The sequence below is a fragment of the Pantherophis guttatus genome, chromosome 3 (genome assembly GCF_059756535.1).
Source record: "Pantherophis guttatus breed Tessera chromosome 3, ASM5975653v1, whole genome shotgun sequence".
NCBI classification, from domain to species: Eukaryota; Metazoa; Chordata; class Lepidosauria; order Squamata; family Colubridae; genus Pantherophis; species Pantherophis guttatus.
In genome coordinates this window covers 104,913,358-104,933,024 of record NC_142065.1, presented here as the reverse complement: position 1 = coordinate 104,933,024, position 19,667 = coordinate 104,913,358, and the positions used below count along the sequence as shown (strand labels likewise).

At 40.5% G+C, this 19,667-nt stretch overlaps 1 protein-coding gene across 5 annotated transcripts in view; it reads left to right on the top strand.

Annotated features, from left to right (window-relative positions):
- RASAL2 (RAS protein activator like 2) overlaps positions 1–19,667 on the top strand; it is a 235,918-nt gene that overhangs the window by 99,046 nt on the left and 117,205 nt on the right. For all 5 annotated transcript variants that reach the window (XM_087890144.1, XM_034409725.3, XM_060690139.2 and 2 more), the window contains exon 2: positions 7,416–7,543. In XM_087890144.1, coding sequence (XP_087746270.1) covers positions 7,416–7,543 — 128 coding nt within the window. The remainder of the gene's footprint in view (positions 1–7,415; positions 7,544–19,667) is intronic.

The following is a 19,667-nucleotide window of genomic DNA, read 5'->3' as shown; positions in this document are numbered from 1 at the left end:
GTTGGTCTTGCTCATTCTTCTGAAGCAGGACCACTCCTATTGCCACATTGCTGGCATCTGTTTGTATGACAAATGGTTTCTCCGTGTCTGGGTGTTTTAGAATTGGTTCTGCTGAGAACAGTCGTTTAAGTTTTTCAAATACCGCCTGGCATTCCATAGTCCAGTTCAATGGATGCTTTGGTTTAGGATTGTCCTCCCCCTTCGTTTTTAAGAGCTTGGTGATGGGGAGGGCAATCTGAGTGAAAGCAGGGATAAACTGGTGGTAAAAGTTGGCAAACCCCAGGAAGCTCTGTAAGTGTTTACGTGTGCGTGGAGGGTCCCAATCAAGTACAGCCTGCACTTTTAGAGGATCCATCTCAACTCCCTGGTGTGAAATGCGGTATCCCAAATAGTCAATCTTCTCCTGGTGGAATTCACATTTGGAAAGTTTGGCGTAAAGTTTGGTAGAGCGGAGTTTGTTTAAAACTGTCCTGACTAGTTTTACATGTTCTGCTTTGGTCTCGGTATAGATTAAAATGTCATCCAAGTAGACCAGGACCCCCTTATATAAATGCTGCACTTCATTTATTAACTGCATAAACACTGCAGGAGCTCCTTGCAACCCAAAGGGGAGTACCTTGAATTGGTAGCAGCTGAGGGGGGTGTTAAATGCCGTTTTCCACTCATCCCCTTCCTTAATTCTGACATGGTAGTAAGTCTCCCTTAAGTCCAGCTTTGAAAATTTTTTCCCTTTAGCGAGGTGTGCTAGCATATCTTTCATAAGGGGGAGAGGATACATGTTCTGCACACTGATAGTATTGAGGTTTCTAAAATCAACACAGAGACGTTATGAGCCATCTTTTTTCTCTCTAAATAGCACTGGAGCTGCAATTTTTGGTTGGGCTGGCTTGATGAAACCCCTTGCTAGGTTTTTCTCAATAAATGTTCTCAGCTCTTCCAACTCCCTCGGTGACATGCTGTACATCTTGGGTTTAGGGAGTTTCGCGCCGGGTAAGATTTCTATTGCACAGTCAGTGGCGCGCGGGGGGGGAACTCATCTGAGGCTTTTTCGCTAAAAACCTCAGCTAAATCCTTGTATTCTATGGTATGCCCTCAGTTGGTGTGGTGTGACTGGCTGTTTCTCGATTCTCTGCCCCCTCAGTTCCTTTATGTGGATACTCGGCAAAAGTCACATTCCTCTGGAAATTTATGATGCCTCGTTTCCAATTGATTTTTGGGTTCCATTTTTTCAGCCATGCAAGGCCCAGAACCAACGGCCATTCCAAGCCAGGTGCCACTATAAATGTAAGCCTCTCCTTGTGGCTTCCGATGCCTATATGTGGAGGCTCAGTGGCAAAAGAAGCTGGCTCCCCTCCTGCTATTGACCCATCTAGTTGGCAGAAAGCAATAGGGTTTTTCAGCTTTCTTACGTTAATCTCTAACTTCCCTACTAGGGTTGGGCTGATCAAACAACGGGTGCACCCTGAATCCACTAGAGTGGAGATACTTATCTCCCTGTCCTGGTTTGGGATAAATAGTCTTAAGGGGAGGGTAAGTGGTTTAATTGGTTTGCTTACCAGTGGCTCATCATCTGGATCACTTCCAAATGAGTGTGATTCCTCCTGTACAGATGCCAGGGTTTCCTCCCCAAAGGCGGGAGGGGATGGAATCTCTGTGGTCTGCCTGCTCCTCAGGGCAGTCTCCTTCCCATGCCGACCCGGTTTTGCCGGGTTCTCCCCCGGTGGGTGGTTCCGGCCAGGTGTTTGCGAGCGACACTCTGCAGCTCGGTGTCCCTCTTTTCCACACTTAAAACAGGCTGAAGATCTCGGGGAGAATGCGGTTTGTGGTTTGATGGGCTCTTGCTTCCATGGGGGGGGGGATTTCTTCCATGCTCGTCCCGCTCGATGCTTGTTTCTGGCCATGTTGATCTCAGCTTCTTCGGCGGTGACATACCATTCATGTAGGTGATTCGGTGCCCCTCGGGCCACGCAGGCATTGTATAGATCATCACTCAGCCCGTCCTTGAAACAGCTCACCAAAATATCTTCTGGCCAGTGCACATGACATGCGAGGTCCGGGAATTCTTCAGTATACTCTGCTACTGGCCATCGCCCCTGCTTCACCACCTTAATGCGGTCGCGTGCTTTGCGATCTGCCAGTGGGTCCTCGAACCAACGTCACAGGGCCATCATGAAACGGTTGAAATTCCGCAGTTCTGGTGCATTGGTGTTATGTAGGGTCACCATCCATCTGGCTGCGGCACTCTCTAGGGCTAGGGTCATAACTTGCAGTCGGGATCCTTGGGTTTGGAAATCACGCCCATACTCTTGCATGTAGGTTAGCACATGTGCCACAAAGAATCCTAATTGTTGTGGATTCCCATCAAACTTCACCCCAAGGGGGGGGGGAGTTTCTCTTTCCAGTTGCAGGACCTGGGGCTGGTTGGGAATGGGCGCCAGTGTGCGTGCTGCCTGGAGGGGAGGGTTTGCTGGGTCTTCTCCCACTGCTGCTGTGCCCTCTGCTCAATAGGCCGGCTCCAGAAGGGAGCCTCCACAATGGCTGCCCCTTCCGCGCCCTTTGGTTGTTGTTGTTGGTTGTTGTCCTGGCTCCCTTCGGATGTTGAGATTTTCCAAAGTTTCCATCACCAATTGGGTTATATGCCTCTTCAGATAGTCCTCCCTCAGTGGTGCTTCTGTCAGTCCTCCTTGGTCAGCAAGGACTTCTAGTTCCAGTTTCCACCCTGGTTTTTGGTTGCCACGGTTGAGGGTGACTCCCCTCGTTCTCTCATCCCAGCTATCTTTCTTCCCGATGCCAATTGACCAGCGGGGCTTTTCAGGATTCTCCAGGGTTACCTCATTCTCTCCGATGGGGTGCACAAAATAGGCATCCGACTGGGTGGTGGTTGCTGTCTCTCCCCAGCAATCGGTTTCTCCCAGCTCTCTGCTTCATTCAGACATGATTTGCAAGGTCCCCTCAGTAGAGCGAAGATTGCTTCTCTGGGTTGACCATTTTGCAGATTGTGCTTTCTGTAAGGATCGCCTCTCCTTCCAACTTAAGAAAGTACGAACTCTTGAAACGTGGTTGTTCAAAAGGATTCTTTTATTAAGCAGAAGTGAAAGCCATCCAGGTAAAGCACAATCTGAATACCCTTAGGCAAAGCAGTAGGATTAAAGTGGTAGGGACCTCTCCCTTTAAGTCTGAATGCAGATTTTAGCCAATCCACAAGTGTGAAGATGTTTTCTTTACTATTTCCTTTGAGAACCCGAACAAACCTGCATTCCCATCACTATCCTTTAAAGTGTCAGGTTTCGGTGCTATCTTGAATAAACTTCATTCTCAAGCGCAAGCTGTCTAATGAATCATTTTATTTTTAAGAATAGCAGAATCCGACATTTCTGATTCAAATTGCAGCCAAACTGGCCCCTCCTTCCAACCCCCTCCTCTTCCGCTCTCCAACCCCAATGTCCCATTGGCCATCATACAGATCCATCTCTACATCCCGGCACGTTCTTTTCACAGGAATGCGACCCCCATCCTCGTCTCCCAGGAAACACTATCTGTACATACAAAACTAGGTAAAAGTTCATCTCAGCAATAAATCAAGCTTCCGCTCTTTCTGCTTCAACTTGTTATGTCAGCGCTGGAAGAAAGCCTAATTTAGAACGCTGACATAAAGTGAGACAACCCACATGGCTATCATATAAATTCCTGCAGGTAAAGGGAACCTCAGGCCTCCTTGGCGCCAAGATATAGGTTATAAAATATCTGATGACACAGATAGTAACCATGGTAGTAACTCGAATCCAAGTCTCCCCCTTCCTCTACTTGAATGGCAGGATCACTTTTAGGGATCTGACAGCTACTACAGTACAGTACTTTTGGTCAAGGTCAGTGAAAATGAGAGCGCTTCTGAGTCATATAGAAAACACAGATTGTCCTCTATAGATTTATAAATACAGAAATAACAACCATACATTTCCTCCTGTTTTGAATTTCTTTTGCAGTCCAAACAAGCCCATCATGTGACTATTAGTTGTCTGCTTGCTACTTGATTTTTAAAAATTATAAATGAGTCATTCCATTCAAAAGGACTCAAGGGAAGTGGGAAACAATATGCCATATACCAAGTCTAATAATAAATGCTTAATTAAATAATATAATCTTAATTTTATGCTTTTATTTTTGGGATCTTAGTAATAATTTCAGGTGTGGGTTGCATCAAGTGAGGGTCTTGTGATGGGTCATGTCAGGTGAGGGTCATTGGGAGGTGAAGTGCTGGTTGAGGGCTTTAATGTGTTGGTTGAGGATCAGGACTGTCTCTGGTTGACTGTGTGGTTGATTTCAATTCTCAGGGGTTCATAGGCTGGTTGTAGGTCAATGTGTCTGTTGATGGAATTGCTTGTGGAGTGCCAAGCTTGTGCGTGGTGGGTGCTAGGGTGGCTGGTGATTCTTGTATTGCTCCTTAAATGAAAATGCATAAAGAGCCAAAGCCTTGCTGTTTTTTCTGTCCTATAATTGCTCCAAGAGATAGTATTAGATCATTTTTTAGATACGAAATGTAAAACATGGTACAAATAATCCTCGATTTATGAACATAATTGGAACCAAAATTTATGTGGCTAAGCAAGATGGTTAAGTGAGTCGTGCTCGATTGTATGATCTTTTTTGCCCCAGTAGTTAAGTGAATCACTGCAGTTGTTAAATGAATCATGCAGTTATTTAGTGAATCCATAACTCTCCCCATTGATATTGCTTGTTAGAAGCCAGCTAGGAAGATTGTAAATGACCCCAGGGTGCTGCAACCATCCTAAGTATATGCCAGTTGCAAAGCACCTGAATTTTGATCACGTGACTATAGGGATGCTATGACAAGCTAAGTGTGAAGACTGGTCACAAGTCTCTTTTTTTAATACCATTATAATTTTGAGTAGTCATTAAATGAATGGTTGAAAGTTGAAGGCTACCTGTACATCAATTGAGAAGGTCAAAGAACACATGATTCAATTGGTTTAGACCAGGAGTGTCAAACTCGTGGCCCACGGGCCAGATGCATCACGTACTGGCCATGCCCACCCCCGGTTTAGCCAAGGGGGAAAAGTCGTGATACGTCACATGATGACGTGATTCTGCGAGGTTGAACCCCTGGTTTAGGCCAAGTATTCTCAAACTCTTCAGTTCACTGAGCCCTTCATGAAGTTACAGATTGTTCAGCAACATCCATTTATTATATGAAAATAATTTAATAAATACTACTTTAATTAATAATACTACAAATAATAACAACAGTATTGACCCCTTGGATAGTCCTTGAGGATATTTACCACTTTGGGAAACTCTAGTTTAGACTGATTTAGATGTCATAGCAAAATCTAGTTTGATCCTTTGCCTGAGCTTCTAAGTCACAAACATGTCCTTAGGGAAAATATCCTGCTATTGTCACAAATATTCTTTTTTTTAAATTTATTTATTTATATGCCGCCCTTCTCCGGAGACTCAGGGCGGCTTACAATGCGTTAAGCAATAGCCTTCATACTTTTGTATATTCATACAAAGTCAGCTTATTGCCCCCACAAACTGGGTCCTCATTTAACCTACCTTAGAAAGGATGGAAGGCTGAGTCAACCTTGAGCCTGGTAAGATTCGAACCTGCAGAAATTGCAGGCAGCTGTGTTAATTACAGGGTGCATTAAACCACTGTACTACCAAGGCTCTTGGTAGTACTTGGCTTTCTTCCATTGCTGCCCAAGACAAGACAGTTCTTCCTCAAAAGACATGTTTCCATCAATCTATGGTTCACTAAAACTAGCTCTTCCATGGATAAATATTTTGCAAATCCCTAATTCATCCACCATTGTTTTTACAGCACTTTCTCAGTCTCCCATAGTTGGGAGTTTTCTTATGCCATATTAAACAGTATTTTAATAGTTCTGTTGGAGAGGGTTCTGCAGATTGTCAGTATACTGTATTATTTAAGTTTATGAATGGGAAAAGTCACTTACAATGGATTCTTTTTAGATTTAGAATTCTGCAACAGTATTCTGAAGACTACCTATACATAATGTATAGGTTTTTTTATATAGAGAGCATGAGTAATGTCTCCACTTTAGATTATGCCCTATCTGAAAAGTCCTATAGGAATGTTCAAAGTTTTGTTGTTGTTTCAGTATTTTTTAGAAGAGTCAACTGGAGAAGCAGTTTGATGGCTATTGCAAACAATGGCCAAGATTGTTTAGAAGAGGTGGTAACCTTTATTAGAGAGTTTGTTGCTCTTGTGGCAATTTCCTGCAGTAGCATGGATTTTGTATCTATGACTTTTCAACTGTCTTTCAGTTCTGTGATTTTATCATCTCAGTCATTGGAATATTTAATAGACATACTGTAGGCGGATACACTCTTTCAGGCCCAGCCAGGATCTACTTCATTAATTGACTGTAATAATAATCAGTGTGCAAAGAGTTTTGAGTTCTTTGTAAAATGCCTACACATTTGTAATTGAAAATTGTCTGCCATGAATTCTGTTGAGCAAATTACTGTTTCAATTTCTTTTCTTAAAATAAAATATGCCCCATTCTTACATGGATGACTCTGATAAAATAGCATATTTTAGATTGTAGGCAACAGTTCAATTGAGGTTGTATTTTCCCACACTGTATGAGTAAGCCATGGCAATCCCAAGGCTCATGCATTTTTCCTTCCCTGGGCATTTAGTGCATCAGTATCTCCTTTTCAATAAAAAGAAGACCAGAAGAATAGACTAGCCTGAAGTTCACTATGCTTAATTCTTATAGTGGGCATTATGGATTCCAATCATATCTGCACTAAATCAATACTGTCATTGATTTTTAATGGTGGTATAAAGAAATTGCATCATATGCGCAAAATTTGCTAGAGACTTCCCGGTAATCTACCTTTGTACACCTTTATATTGTGAGCTAAATAAAAACCAACTTTTTTCCAGTTTGGAAATTGCTTTGTGTACATCTCCTTAGGTTAATTTTCACATATAATCCATAGTTTACAGTAACAGTAACAGAGTTGGAAGGGACCCTTGGAGGTCATCTAGTCCAATCCCCTGCTCACGCAGGAGACCTGCACTAGGGATTTGAACCGTCCAACTGCCGATCTTTCTGATCAACAAGCTCAGTGTCTTAGCCACTGAACCACCTAGTCAGGCTAGTTCTTGGCATAGATACTATATAGTATTGCTAAAGCTGGTTAGATTAACAAATTGTGATAATTTGAGTAGGATTGCATAGGGAGGGGGATTGTTTATTGGCTTGCTTTTACAAATATTGTAAGCAAGTCATACTAAACGAATGCAGTCCTGACTATGCCCCAGGGGTTATAAACATGCATAAGTTTGCTCTGCTGAATCTATATTTAGCACCTGAGTGGGTAGCTGATATGTTCTAATTATGCTTTTTTTTTTTTTACAGATGTGAAAGGACCTGCAACTCATAGACTATCTTGTGGTCAGTCCCCTGATTCAGAAACTATAATATGGGAGACAAAGTACTGTATTCTGACCAACAGCCAGCTTGTGTTGTTGAACAAGGAAAAGGAGGTAAGAGAGAGTTTGTTTCTTCTGGCTAGTATTCTGACTAGCAACATTTGAATAGATTTCAGTTTGTTTGTTTAAAGTGTGTGTGTGTATGTGTATATATATATATATATATATATATATATATATATATATATATATATATATATATATATATATATATATATATATATGAGGTCCCACTCGTCATCTTCAGGCTGGTGTCTTCAGCTTCGTGCTTGTGCGAGGAAAGTGTGATCGGAGCTGCCGTCTCTCTATAAATACTGGTGGGAAGGTGTGGGGTGCTGGCTTTGTTGCTGTGAGTGGGTTGGTTGCCTGTGTTGTTACATCTTGATTGGTTGATGGAGTTAATGTTTACAGATTAGTCAGCTGTTTCGTAACATCCTCTGTGGGTGAGGTCCTTGATGTGTGCCCATTAGTCTTTTGTATTTTAACGACCTGGGTAATGGGCTGTGTGTTAACATCCTGAGTTCTAGTGTTGTGATATCCTGAGTTTTTTGATGTAATGTCCTGAGCAGATGGCTGTGATGCCACATCCCGGGCTTTGGTTTGGCTCCAAGTTTGAGGTCTTGCCATGTGTTCGTGGCGTGTGTCAGTTTGCTTTGTGTGAAGATCAGAGGGGGGTGCAGCAGCTGGTGATGCTGCCGTGGTCTGGCTTCTGGATGGTGGTTGTACTTCGTCTATGGGATGGGTTTGGGTTTGAATCTGGTAAGGATGATTGGTGGTGGTGTCATGTGTTATCTTGGGTCCGGTGTTAATCTTCGTGGCTGGGACTCTTCTGTTGACTAGGGCTAATTTCCAGATGTCCAGTAGGCAGGAGATATTGTCGCATTTATTCATGTTATGGGGGTGTTTCTCTATTTCGATCACGCAGCTCCAATCATGCTTTCCTCACACAAGCACAAAGCCAAAGACACCAGCCTGAAGATGACGAGTGGGACCTCGTCAAAACGTCGCCAAGATACTCTCATTCTTACACAGGAAAAGACCTGAATACACCAAGACTTGCATACCTGTACCCGTGAAAATCTACGAAAACAAATATATATATATTTATATATAAATATAAATATAAATATATTGATATATATATTGATATATATATAACAAATATATATATATATATTTCGTAGGTTTTCATGGGTACAGGTATGCAAGTCTTGGTGTATTCGGGTCTTTTCCCATGTAAGATTGAGAGTGTCTTGGCGACGTTTCGACGAGGTCCCACTCATCATCTTCAGGCCCGCTTACAACAACAAAGCCAGCACTCCACACCCCCACCAGTATTTATAGAGAGATGGTATCTCCGATCACGCTTTGCTCGCACATGCACGAAGCCGAAGACACCAGCCTGAAGATGACGAGTGGGTCCTCGTTGAAACGTCGCCAAGATACTCTCAATCTTACACAGGAAAAGACCTGAATAGATTGCATATGGCTTCTGGTTGCAATTCTAGATGCTGGTTATCACCTGTAAAGTCCTTCATAGGGCCTGGCTGCTTCAGGGACCATTATTTTCGATATCATTTATCCACCTGGTGATATCAGTTAAAATGGGCATACTCAAGTGAACAAAATCAACTTCTAGGACCTAGGAACTATACCTTTTCAGGGAGAATTCCTGCCCTCTGGAATAATATCTCCCCGAAGACATATACATGTAGTCCTCGACATATGACCATAATTTATTTCTGTTGCTAAATGAGACAGTAAACAAGTGAGATAGTAGTTTTGTGACTTTTGTCCCATTTTACGACCTTTATTGCCACAATCGTAAAGTGAATCCCTGAAGTTGTTAAGTTAGTAATGTGTTTGTTAAGTGAATCTGGCTTCCCCATTGACTTTGCTTGTCAGAAAGTCACAAAGGATGACTCTGGGACAATGCAACTGTCACAAATACATGCCAATTGCCAAGCATCTGAATTTTGATCATGACACCATGGGGATGCTGCAGTAGTCATAACTGTGAAAAACTGTCACTTTTTTCAGTGGAGTAATATCAAACGGTCACTAAACAAATGGATTTAAGGCATTCATTGACTAACCTGACTAACATCTAAACACCTATCTGATTGAGGGGTCTTTAATGATCTCTGAGCTTAGTTGTTTTCTTGCAGACATTTTATTACCCAAACTAGGTAAATATTACCAAGTTTGGGTAATAAAACATCTGTAAGAAAACAACCAAGCTCAGAGAGCACTAAAGACCCCTCATTTCAACCCTGAGCTACAAATATTTTCCTTTATCTATCTGGTTTTTTAATAAATTGTTTAAAACCTGTTTGTTGTCTCAGGCTTAGTGATAAGATGGTAGTTGAGTCCCGCTCCCTTTCCCCGCTGTTTTGGAGTATCATTTTGGTCTTTTTGTTACGGGGCTAGTGATTCTGGTTGGTTTTATTCCCTTTTCTTTGACGAATGGAATGGAATAGCAATAGCAATAGCACTTAAGATTTATATACCACTTCACAGTGCTTTACAGCTCTCTCTAAGTGGTTTACAGAGTCAGCATATTGCCCCCAAGAATCTGGGTCCTCATTTTACCGACCTCGGAAGGATGGAAGGCTAAGTCAACCTTGGTGAGATTTGAACTGCCAAATTGCAGGCAGCCGGCAGTCAGCAAAAGTAGTCTGCAGTACTGCATTCTAACCACTGCGCCACCGTGGCTGAATGGAATGGAATGGAACAGAACGGACTTTAGAGGTCCTCTAGTCCAACCCTCTGCTCAGGCAGGAAGCCCTATACCATGGGTGTCAAACTCAATTTCATTGAGGGCCGCATCAAGGCTGTGGTTGACCTTGGGGGACCTGTGCGGGCGTGGCTGATTGGGTGGGCATGGCTGACTGAGTGGGTGTGGCCTGCTTGTCGCCACTTACCGGACATGATCGACCGAGTGTGCGTCACCAACCGGGTGGGCATGGCCAGCTTGACACCACTCCCCAAACTGTTGGCATGTTTCCTCTTTGCATTGAGTAGACTGGGTTGAAGCCATGCTGGCCGAATGTTTTCTCTTCGCATTGGATAGACCAGGCCGAAATGACGCGAATAGACCGGGCCAAAGCAATGTGGGTAGACTGGACTGAAGCAATGTGGGCTGGTCCCTTACATTTTCCAGGACGGCCCTGCAGTCTGGATCTAACCACATCATGGGCCGGATTCAGCCCACAGGACTTGTGTTTGACACCCTTGCCCTATACCATTTCAGACAAATGGTTGTCCAATCTTTTCTTAAAAACGTCCAGTGTTGGAGCATTCACAACTTCTGGACGCAAGTTGTTCCACTGAATAATTGTTCTTTTTAATTAGAAGCTGCCAAGACATTTGTCTGAAGTGGTATAGAGTTTCTTGCCCGAGCATGCAATTGAATTAGAAGCCCTCCAAAGTCCCTTCCAGCTCTGTTATTCAGAATAACTCATTGTGGAGTTGGGCAGTATCAAAACTGAAAAATTTAAATTAAATTGACATTTGTAGCCACCATTAAATCTTGTGTTTTAGCAAAGCAGATATTATCAGTATTCTTTTCCTAACATTTTGAATGAAATTTTGTATTATCGTGATATTATAAAACAAAATATTGTAACATTCTTATATTTTAAATCCACCAATGATCCATAGTTTATGTTGTAGATATTTTTCATGTTTTGAGTCAAATAGTATGGGAATAAAATAAGAGAAAGATTGTGAATATCCAGGCGGCAGTTAAAAAAAGAATGTAGATATTATTGTCATTTTCTAGTTTATAATTCTTTTTCTTATTAGACAGTAATAGACTTTAGCCTAAGGAGATCTGAACAGTATGCTGCTCATTTGAGCTACTGAATTGAATGACACAGATTTCACTTCAAAAACATTTTGATGTTCTTAGACAAAAAGAGATTTTTGCCATGCCTTTCTTCTTTTTTAGTAGTCTAGGCAGCTGACTGGAAATGTAGAAAAATGCATTAGTATTTTATTAAAGCTGGAAAGATGTATCTCCTTTACAATTTATGCAATTCTAAAGGACATTTTACTTAGTACAAATAATATATTTTATCAAAGCCAATTCTAAGCTGTTTCAAATAGAAGCTTAATGGTTGTAGGTTTGGCTCACCGACAATTGATGTGAAAGGACTATCAAAGTTTACTGGGTATATGACCAAGACATAGGTAACATGCAATTAATTTTGCCCCAAAGCAGGGGCCATAATCTGATCTGTATTTTGGGTAATTGGGTATTGTGCTTGAGGCAAGAACCATAGGCCAGAGAAGTAATATGGACAGGTCTTGATGGAGCAGCTAGTGGGATGAAGAATGAGTTCAGGAGTCAGCATAGTAGGATATTTTTCTTTGGGAAACAAGTTACTGAGACTGAAGTAAAAAGCTAAGGTTTTATGGAAACAGCAGCTGCAATGGACTCCTATAGCATCTGTGTAAGATTTCTGTGTAATACCAATTGTTCTACACATGCTTTCTTACCTCTGCTGTTACACGTCTTGGCAGGCTAGGCTTAAAATACTTGAACAAGCATCTAAGAATCCAGGAACTTTGATAAATAATTTATGGTAGAAAAGCTGAGAACCCACGAATATCTTCCAAGTCCCCATCCCTGATGAAATATACTCTAGAACAGGGGTGTCAAACTCAAGGCCCACGGCCCAGATCCAGCCTGCAACGTGGTTGGATCTGGCCTGTGGGGCCATCTTGGAAAATGTAAGGGGCCAGCCTGCATTGTTTCGGCCCGGTCTACTCGCATTGCTTTGGCCCGGTCTACCCAGTGCGAAGAGGAAACATCGGGCTATCGTGGCTTCAGTCCGGTTTACCCAATGCAAAGAGGAAACATGCCAACAGTTTGGGGAATGCCGTCAAGCTGGCCACGCCCACCTGGTTGGTCACACCCACCCAGTCAGCCATATCCAGTGAGTGGCATCAAGCTGGCCACACCCATCCAGTCGACCATGCCCAGCCCAACCCCCTGAGGTCAACCACAGCCCTGAGGCGGCCCTCAGTGAAATTGAGTTTGACACCCCTGCTCTAGAATATGGAAGAAACTGGCTAAAGATCTTTTTTTTAAAAAAAAAAATTTTTTTTAATTTTTATGCCACCCTTCTCCGGAGACTCAGGGTGGCTTACAATGCATTAAGCAATAGCCTTCATACTTTTTATATATTATATACAAGGTCAGTTTATTGCCCCCACAATCCGGGTCCTCATTTTACCTACCTTAGAAAGGATGGAAGGCTGAGTCAACCTTGAGCCTGGTGAGATTTGAACTTGCAGTAATTGCAGGCAGCTGATGTTAATAACAGTGCTTTAGTCTGCTGCGCCACCAGGGCTCTTGGATCCTCTATTTGGATCCTCTATTGGTAAACTTTGAGAAATCCTGGAGTTTCTGGGAGATGACAGAAAGTTGGACAAGAGCAAATATGGTCCCTGACTTCAAAAAGAAAGAAAGAAAGAAAGAAAGAAAGAAAGAAAGAAAGAAAGAAAGAAAGAAAGAAAGAAAGAAAGAAAGAAAGAAAGAAAGAAGCACCAAATAATTATTATGCATTAGTGAGCATCAATACCCAGAAATACATTGAAGCAAACAATAAAACTATCTATTTGTAAAAGTAGCTGAAGACAATACTATGATTACTAAGCATCAGCATGACTTTGTCAAAAATAGGTCAGATGAGACAAGCCTTGTCTCCTTCGACAAAGTAACTATTTTATTGAATAAGGAGAATGCTATTCAGCAAAATGTCTGCCAAGTTCCACATAAATTGTCATTGACAAGCTGTTAAAATGAGGTTTGGCTGGCACTTCAATAAGGTAGTTCCATAACTGGCTGGGTAGCCACATTCAGAGTGTCAACATCAATAGCTCTAGGTTGAGTTGGAGAGCAGTGATCAGCATGTTCCTTGGGGATCTTTCTTGGGGCTAAAATTAACATTTTTATTAATGACCTGGATAATGGTATTGATTGGTTGGTTATCAGATTTGCAGATTAAAAAGATTGGGAGGACTGGCCAATACATAGGATAACAGAGCGAGATAGCAATGCAATCTGGACAAAGTGGGGGAGGAAAGCGCCTAATCTCTTGGGTTTCCTCAAAGGGATGAAAAACTGGCTGTGTAGCCTTGCATGGGGGATACAGGGGCCTACACAGCCACATGGGGCTGGTTGGTCCCATGAGAACTCCCCCCCCACACACACACACCTGCATTAACAACTCTTGGTCTCTCCCCATCTTGGAACTCTTCATTTTTGTAGTTTTAGAATGTTCAATGTTGTTTTTCATCAAACAAATTAATCCTAAACTATTCAGTTTTTAATGTTGTATTATACTGATTAAATTGTATACTGCCCAGAGCCTCTTTGTGAAGGAGATGGGCAGTTAAGAAATTTGATATAAAAATAAATAAATAAACAAGTTGGAAGACTGGACTAAGGGGAGCAAGATGTCCTTCAGCATAGAATAATACAAGGTGCTACACGTAGAATGGAAATATCTAGGGCACACAATAAGATGGGGGATTCATGGATTGGAAGAACCCATTAGATTAAAAACTGAATACTACTTACTGTTACTAATAATAATAATAATGTCATGACATCCTAACATCAGGAAGCCAGAACCAGGAATTGTTGGGAACCGGGCCATGCAAACAGCGGGCAAGCACACAAAGCTTCCTTTGCACATGCGCAGGATCTAGGTTGCTCATGGGAAACTATTCCCCTCCCCCCACTGCCAATGCCACTGCAAGTCCGTGGAGCCAGAAAGGGTAGGAGGCCCAGATAACCTCCATTTTTGTTTTGGCAATGAACAAGTTTATATCTGGTTGTTTTTTTTTCTATTGCATGAGAACTAACTTCTAAGGTTCTTGGCAGGAGCCAAGATTCAAAAGAAGTATCAATTTAAAAGTCATAATGCACGTTCAAGCAAAACCAGGCAATCGCCAAAAGTCAGCATTTACTCAAAGGCTGTATTGGTCATTCTCATTTAGTACCTGTCTCATTTATTGACCATTTGCAGTTAGTAATTTTACAATCAGTTCTCACATTTGTGATCTTTGCAAGTATGTAAAGCAAAGGAAAGCTGAAGTGACAACATAAGAATGGTTGTGGTTTTCAGTAAGAGCAGTAACGCTAAAGACAAATAAGAACTAGAATTCGGGCACAATACAAGAAATGGATGGCCTAAAAATTTTATCCTTAAACGTTAATGGCTTAAATGATCAAAAAAAAGAAAGATAATTTTATCAAAACTGGTAAAACAGAACCCAGACATAATTTGTTTACAGGAGGTTCATATAAAAAAAAATGAGGCAAATTGTCTAGAATTTATTAAATTTGGCAAACTATTTGTGTCATTAGCAGAGAAAAAGAAAAGGGGTGTGGCGATATATGTGAAAAAAGGAATTGAGGCAGAATTAAAGTACAAGGATACTAAAGGGAGAATTCTAATGGTAGAAATTAGGAGAGGTAATGCAAAAATGATGTTGGTGGGAGTATATGCCCCGAATGAGAAACAGGGACAATTTTACAAAAAATTACACGAACAATTAGGGAGTTGGGCCCATGCTGAAATATGTATGTTAGGCAATTTTAATGGTATTGTTAACCCAGAGAAAGATTATAAAAGTGGGGAGAGAAAAAGAAATAAAAGATTACCTCTGCCAAAAAGCTTCTTTGATCTGGTGAACGAAATTAACCTAATTGATATGTGGCGTACTTTACACCCCCACGATTCCCAATACACCTTTTTCTCAAATCCACAGAATTCTTGGTCCAGAATCGACATGGTATGGACTACTAGAAAATTAGGTCTAGAAATTAAGAAAGTGGATATAAGTATAAATACTTGGACAGATCATAAACTTCTCGAAGTAAATTGGCACTATATTAACAAGAGAAGGCAACAAAGATGGAGTCTAAGGTCCAACCTCTTGAATGAAAAAGAGTTTATAATAAAATTAAATGAAGAAATTAAGCGCTTCTTCATCGAGAATGGCAAGCAAGGCACGGCGAAGGAAATTGTATGGGATACCATGAAAGCGTATTTGAGAGGAGTAGCGATATCATACACGACATTCAAAAATAAGGAAGAAAGGAAAGTTAGAGAGGATTATAATAGGAAACTAGAAGAAGCGGATAGCAAATTACAACAAAACCCGGGAGACGAGATGGCCAAACAAAAGTGGATGATGGCAAGGCATAATCTTAACATTCTGGATCAGGAAGAGTTGGCGCAAAAAATCAAGAGAACAAAACACTACCACTTTGAGAACGCCAACAAGTCGGGAAGATGGCTGGCATACAGATTAAAAAAAGAACAGGAAAAAAATCAAATTCTCACACTAGAAGACTCCAATGGTGATATCTTGACAAAAGAAGTGGATAAGTTAGAAAGAGTGAGAGAATTTTATGAAACTTTATATAAGGAGGAAGCGATCGATCCAGATAAAACTCTACAATATATGATGGAAGCTAACTTGCCACAGATAACGGAAGAAGAGAGAGAAATGTTAAATAACAAAATCACAGTGGAAGAACTCAAATTGGCTCTTGCCAAAATCAAAAAAAAAACAACACCAGGCCCAGATGGTCTCCCGGGGGGAATTTATGCAAAATTCGAAGAAGAATTATAATTAGAACTGTTAGATATATTTAATGAGGTATTAGTTTGTACAAGAATCCCAGATTCCTGGAAAGAAACTTATATTACACTCATATTGAAAGAAGGTGCTGACCCGAAACAGATAGCAAATTATAGGCCGATTTCTTTGTTAAATTCAGATTACAAATTATTTACAAGTATACTTGCGGAAAGACTAAAAAAAATTCTAAATGGCTGGATTCACAATGATCAGAAAGGATTCCTCCCAGGGAGGCAAATGAGGGATAACGTGAGGACTGTAATAAATGTCATAGAATATTATGAACAGCACCCGGAAAAACAGCTGGCGTTAGTGTTCTTGGATGCCCAAAAGGCGTTCGACAACTTAAATTGGAAATTTATGATCAACCAAATTGATTTAATGGGATTTGGGACAAATTTTAGAAAGATGATTGAAAATATTTACCAAAAACAGAGGGCAAGTATTTTAATAAATGGGGACAAGACGCGGATATTTTGGATACAAAAGGGAGTTAGACAGGGATGCCCCCTGTCCCTGCTACTCTTTATAATGGCGCTGGAAATCCTACTCAGAAAGATCAGAGATAACAAAGAAATCAAAGGACTCCAGATTAAGAAAGAAATTTTTAAAACACAAGCCTTCGCAGATGACGTGGCCTTAATAATGGAAGATCCCTTGAAATCTGGCCCCAAATTACTCCAGGAAGTACAACAGTATGGAGAAGTCGCTGGCTTCAAGCTTAATAAAACCAAAACTAAAATTTTAGTAAGAAATATGACAGAGACAAACAAGAAAGAGCTAGAAAAGTCCTTAGAACTTCAGATAGCGAAGAAAATAAAATATTTGGGAATATGGATTACTGCAAGATATTCCTCTTTAAAGGAGGATAACTACAGTCCACTACTACAAAAAATAAAGCAGGATATAGACAGATGGAAGAAGTTAAAATTGTCTTTTACAGGTAAGATCTCAGCAATTAAAATGAATATTCTCCCCAAGATTATATTTTTATTTCAAACTATACCAGTGAATATTGATAAAAAATATTTCCTAGATCTGGAAAAGAAGGTTCGAGAATTCTTATGGGAAGGGAAGAAGGCAAGGATTGCATATAAAACACTGCAAGGGAAAAGAAACATGGGTGGCTTCAGATTACCCGATTGGGAAGCATATCAGAAGGCGGCCAAATTAGTATGGATCAAAGAATGGGTTACATTAAAAAACAAGAGAATTTTGACGTTAGAAGGCCACGATCTACAGGCAGGCTGGCACACTTATTCATGGGGCCTAAAGAATAAAAAGAACTCATATTTCCACAAACACAAATTAAGGGAGACCCTGATTCAAACATGGGAAGAAATTAGGCAAAGATTTTACACGAAAGTACCGATCTGGCTCTCAATTATGGAGGCTCTGACTGCCTCTAATAAAAGGGATATCTTGAAATTCGGCACGTACAATGATATATTAGATGATAATGGTATTCTTAAATCACGAGAAATATTAAGTAATCAAGGTTTCAATTTAGATTGGTGGAGCTACCTACAGATAAGCTCAAGATATCAAAAAGATAGGGATCAATTCGGTATAGAGACGAAGTACAACAATTTGGATAAAATTATGTTGGGGATTGAAAAGAAAATGCTAGCGAGATTTTACAACTTCTTATTAGGCGAGGACAGAGCAGAAGGAATAGCCAGGAATCAACTAAGCATTTGGGAGAAAAATATTGGCTATAGGCTAAATTTCAATGACTGGGAGGAGGCCTGGAATAGAAATTATAATTTGACTAAATCAGCAACTTATAGGGAGAATCACTATAAAATATTTCATAGATGGTATCTAGCCCCAGCTAGACTAGCAAAAATATTTCCCAGTGCCTCAGCAATATGTTGGAAGTGTGGAAAGGAGGTTGGCACCTTCTTTCATATGTGGTGGTCCTGCCCGGAGACAAAAAAGTTTTGGACAAAAATACGAATCTGGCTACGAGAAATAGTGGAAGAAGATATAAAACTTTGCCCCGAAATCTTCTTATTAGGAATGATGGGAGATGGACTCTCTAAGGACAAGATACAATTAACTATACATGTTATAACAGCGGCCAGATTAACCTTTGCAAAATACTGGAAGGACAAACAAACCCCTCCAGAGATGACAATAATAAATAAAATCCTAGAATGCGCAGAAATGGCAAAATTAACAAGTGCTCTTAAAGACGATGAGAATTCAAAATTTAAGGCAGTATGGGAAAGGTGGTACAAATGGTGGAATAATAGAACGAGATTATAAGGATATGTCTATTTCTAATAATGGTAGATTTGAAGATACTTGATATGTACATAATGTAAATATGTAACCGCACGACATCTCAGATGTTAATGGAGATTTGATGTTTTCTTTTTAAAAAATTTTTTTAAAATCAAAGTATTATTTAAAAAAAAAAGAATGGTTTTACTTAATAACCACTTTGCTTAATGACCAAGCCGCTGGTCCAAATTATGGTCACTAAGTGAGGACTACTTTTATATATATTCTTTTATATTTTTATGCTTCTTTTTAAAAATTATAGCCAATCTCTGCTCTATAGACCATAACAAATACAGATCGATAGATTGATTGTAAAGTTTTCAACTGTACCCTCATGCTGTTGCTTTTAGACAAAAGTAAGAGAGGTGTGAAGCATTTCAAGGGAGAAAGATGATTTAGAGTATATGTTGGTGTTCATGTAGCATCCATCGGCAGCTCTTTAAACCAGACAATCTTTTTGACACCCATAATTTGGCATTATTAGTGTTTGCCATGGGTAGTGTAGCACTGAAAGTCTTCAAATTTTTAGCTGTTATACATATTTTTGGGGAAGCTGATCTGAATGTTCCTGGCATCTGAATAGATCCTTGGAGGACAAATTGAATATAGTCTACCACTTTTGAATCAGAAAATTGAGAACAGTAGAGATCTGCTTGCTTCCCAACTGCTTTTCTTGCCAACCATGCTTCATTCCAGGAAATTACTTCTCACATATTTTTTTAATACAAAGTGTGAATCAGAATGCCAGCATTACTCTCTTCCCAGATAAAGATTTGCAGTCTCTCTATGGTCTAAATCAGAATTAGGCAAATGGATTTGTGCAAAAGGATTTCCCTCCCTTGTGTCCTCACCACGGAGCAATTTTGGAAGACACACAGGAGGGGTCAAGAGAGACTCTGTTTTACTGGTATTACACAGGTGGCATTGGATATTCTACAGAATCTGAAACCAAGGGGCCAAATTGCTCAGTCATTCCAGTTACGTCCACCACCAAACTGCTATTTTGGGAGGGAAATCCTTTTGCGCAAGTGCAAATCCGCTTGCCTAATTCTGATTTAGGCCATACAGGGTCTGCAAATCTTTATCTGGGAAGAGAGTAGTGCTGGCATTCTGATTCACACCTTGTATAAAAAAATAACTCTATGTTGTAATCAATTATAACAAGTCTGACTATAGCTTGAAACGTTTTAAAGTTACTAGAGAAATATTGGCAAGTGGTGAG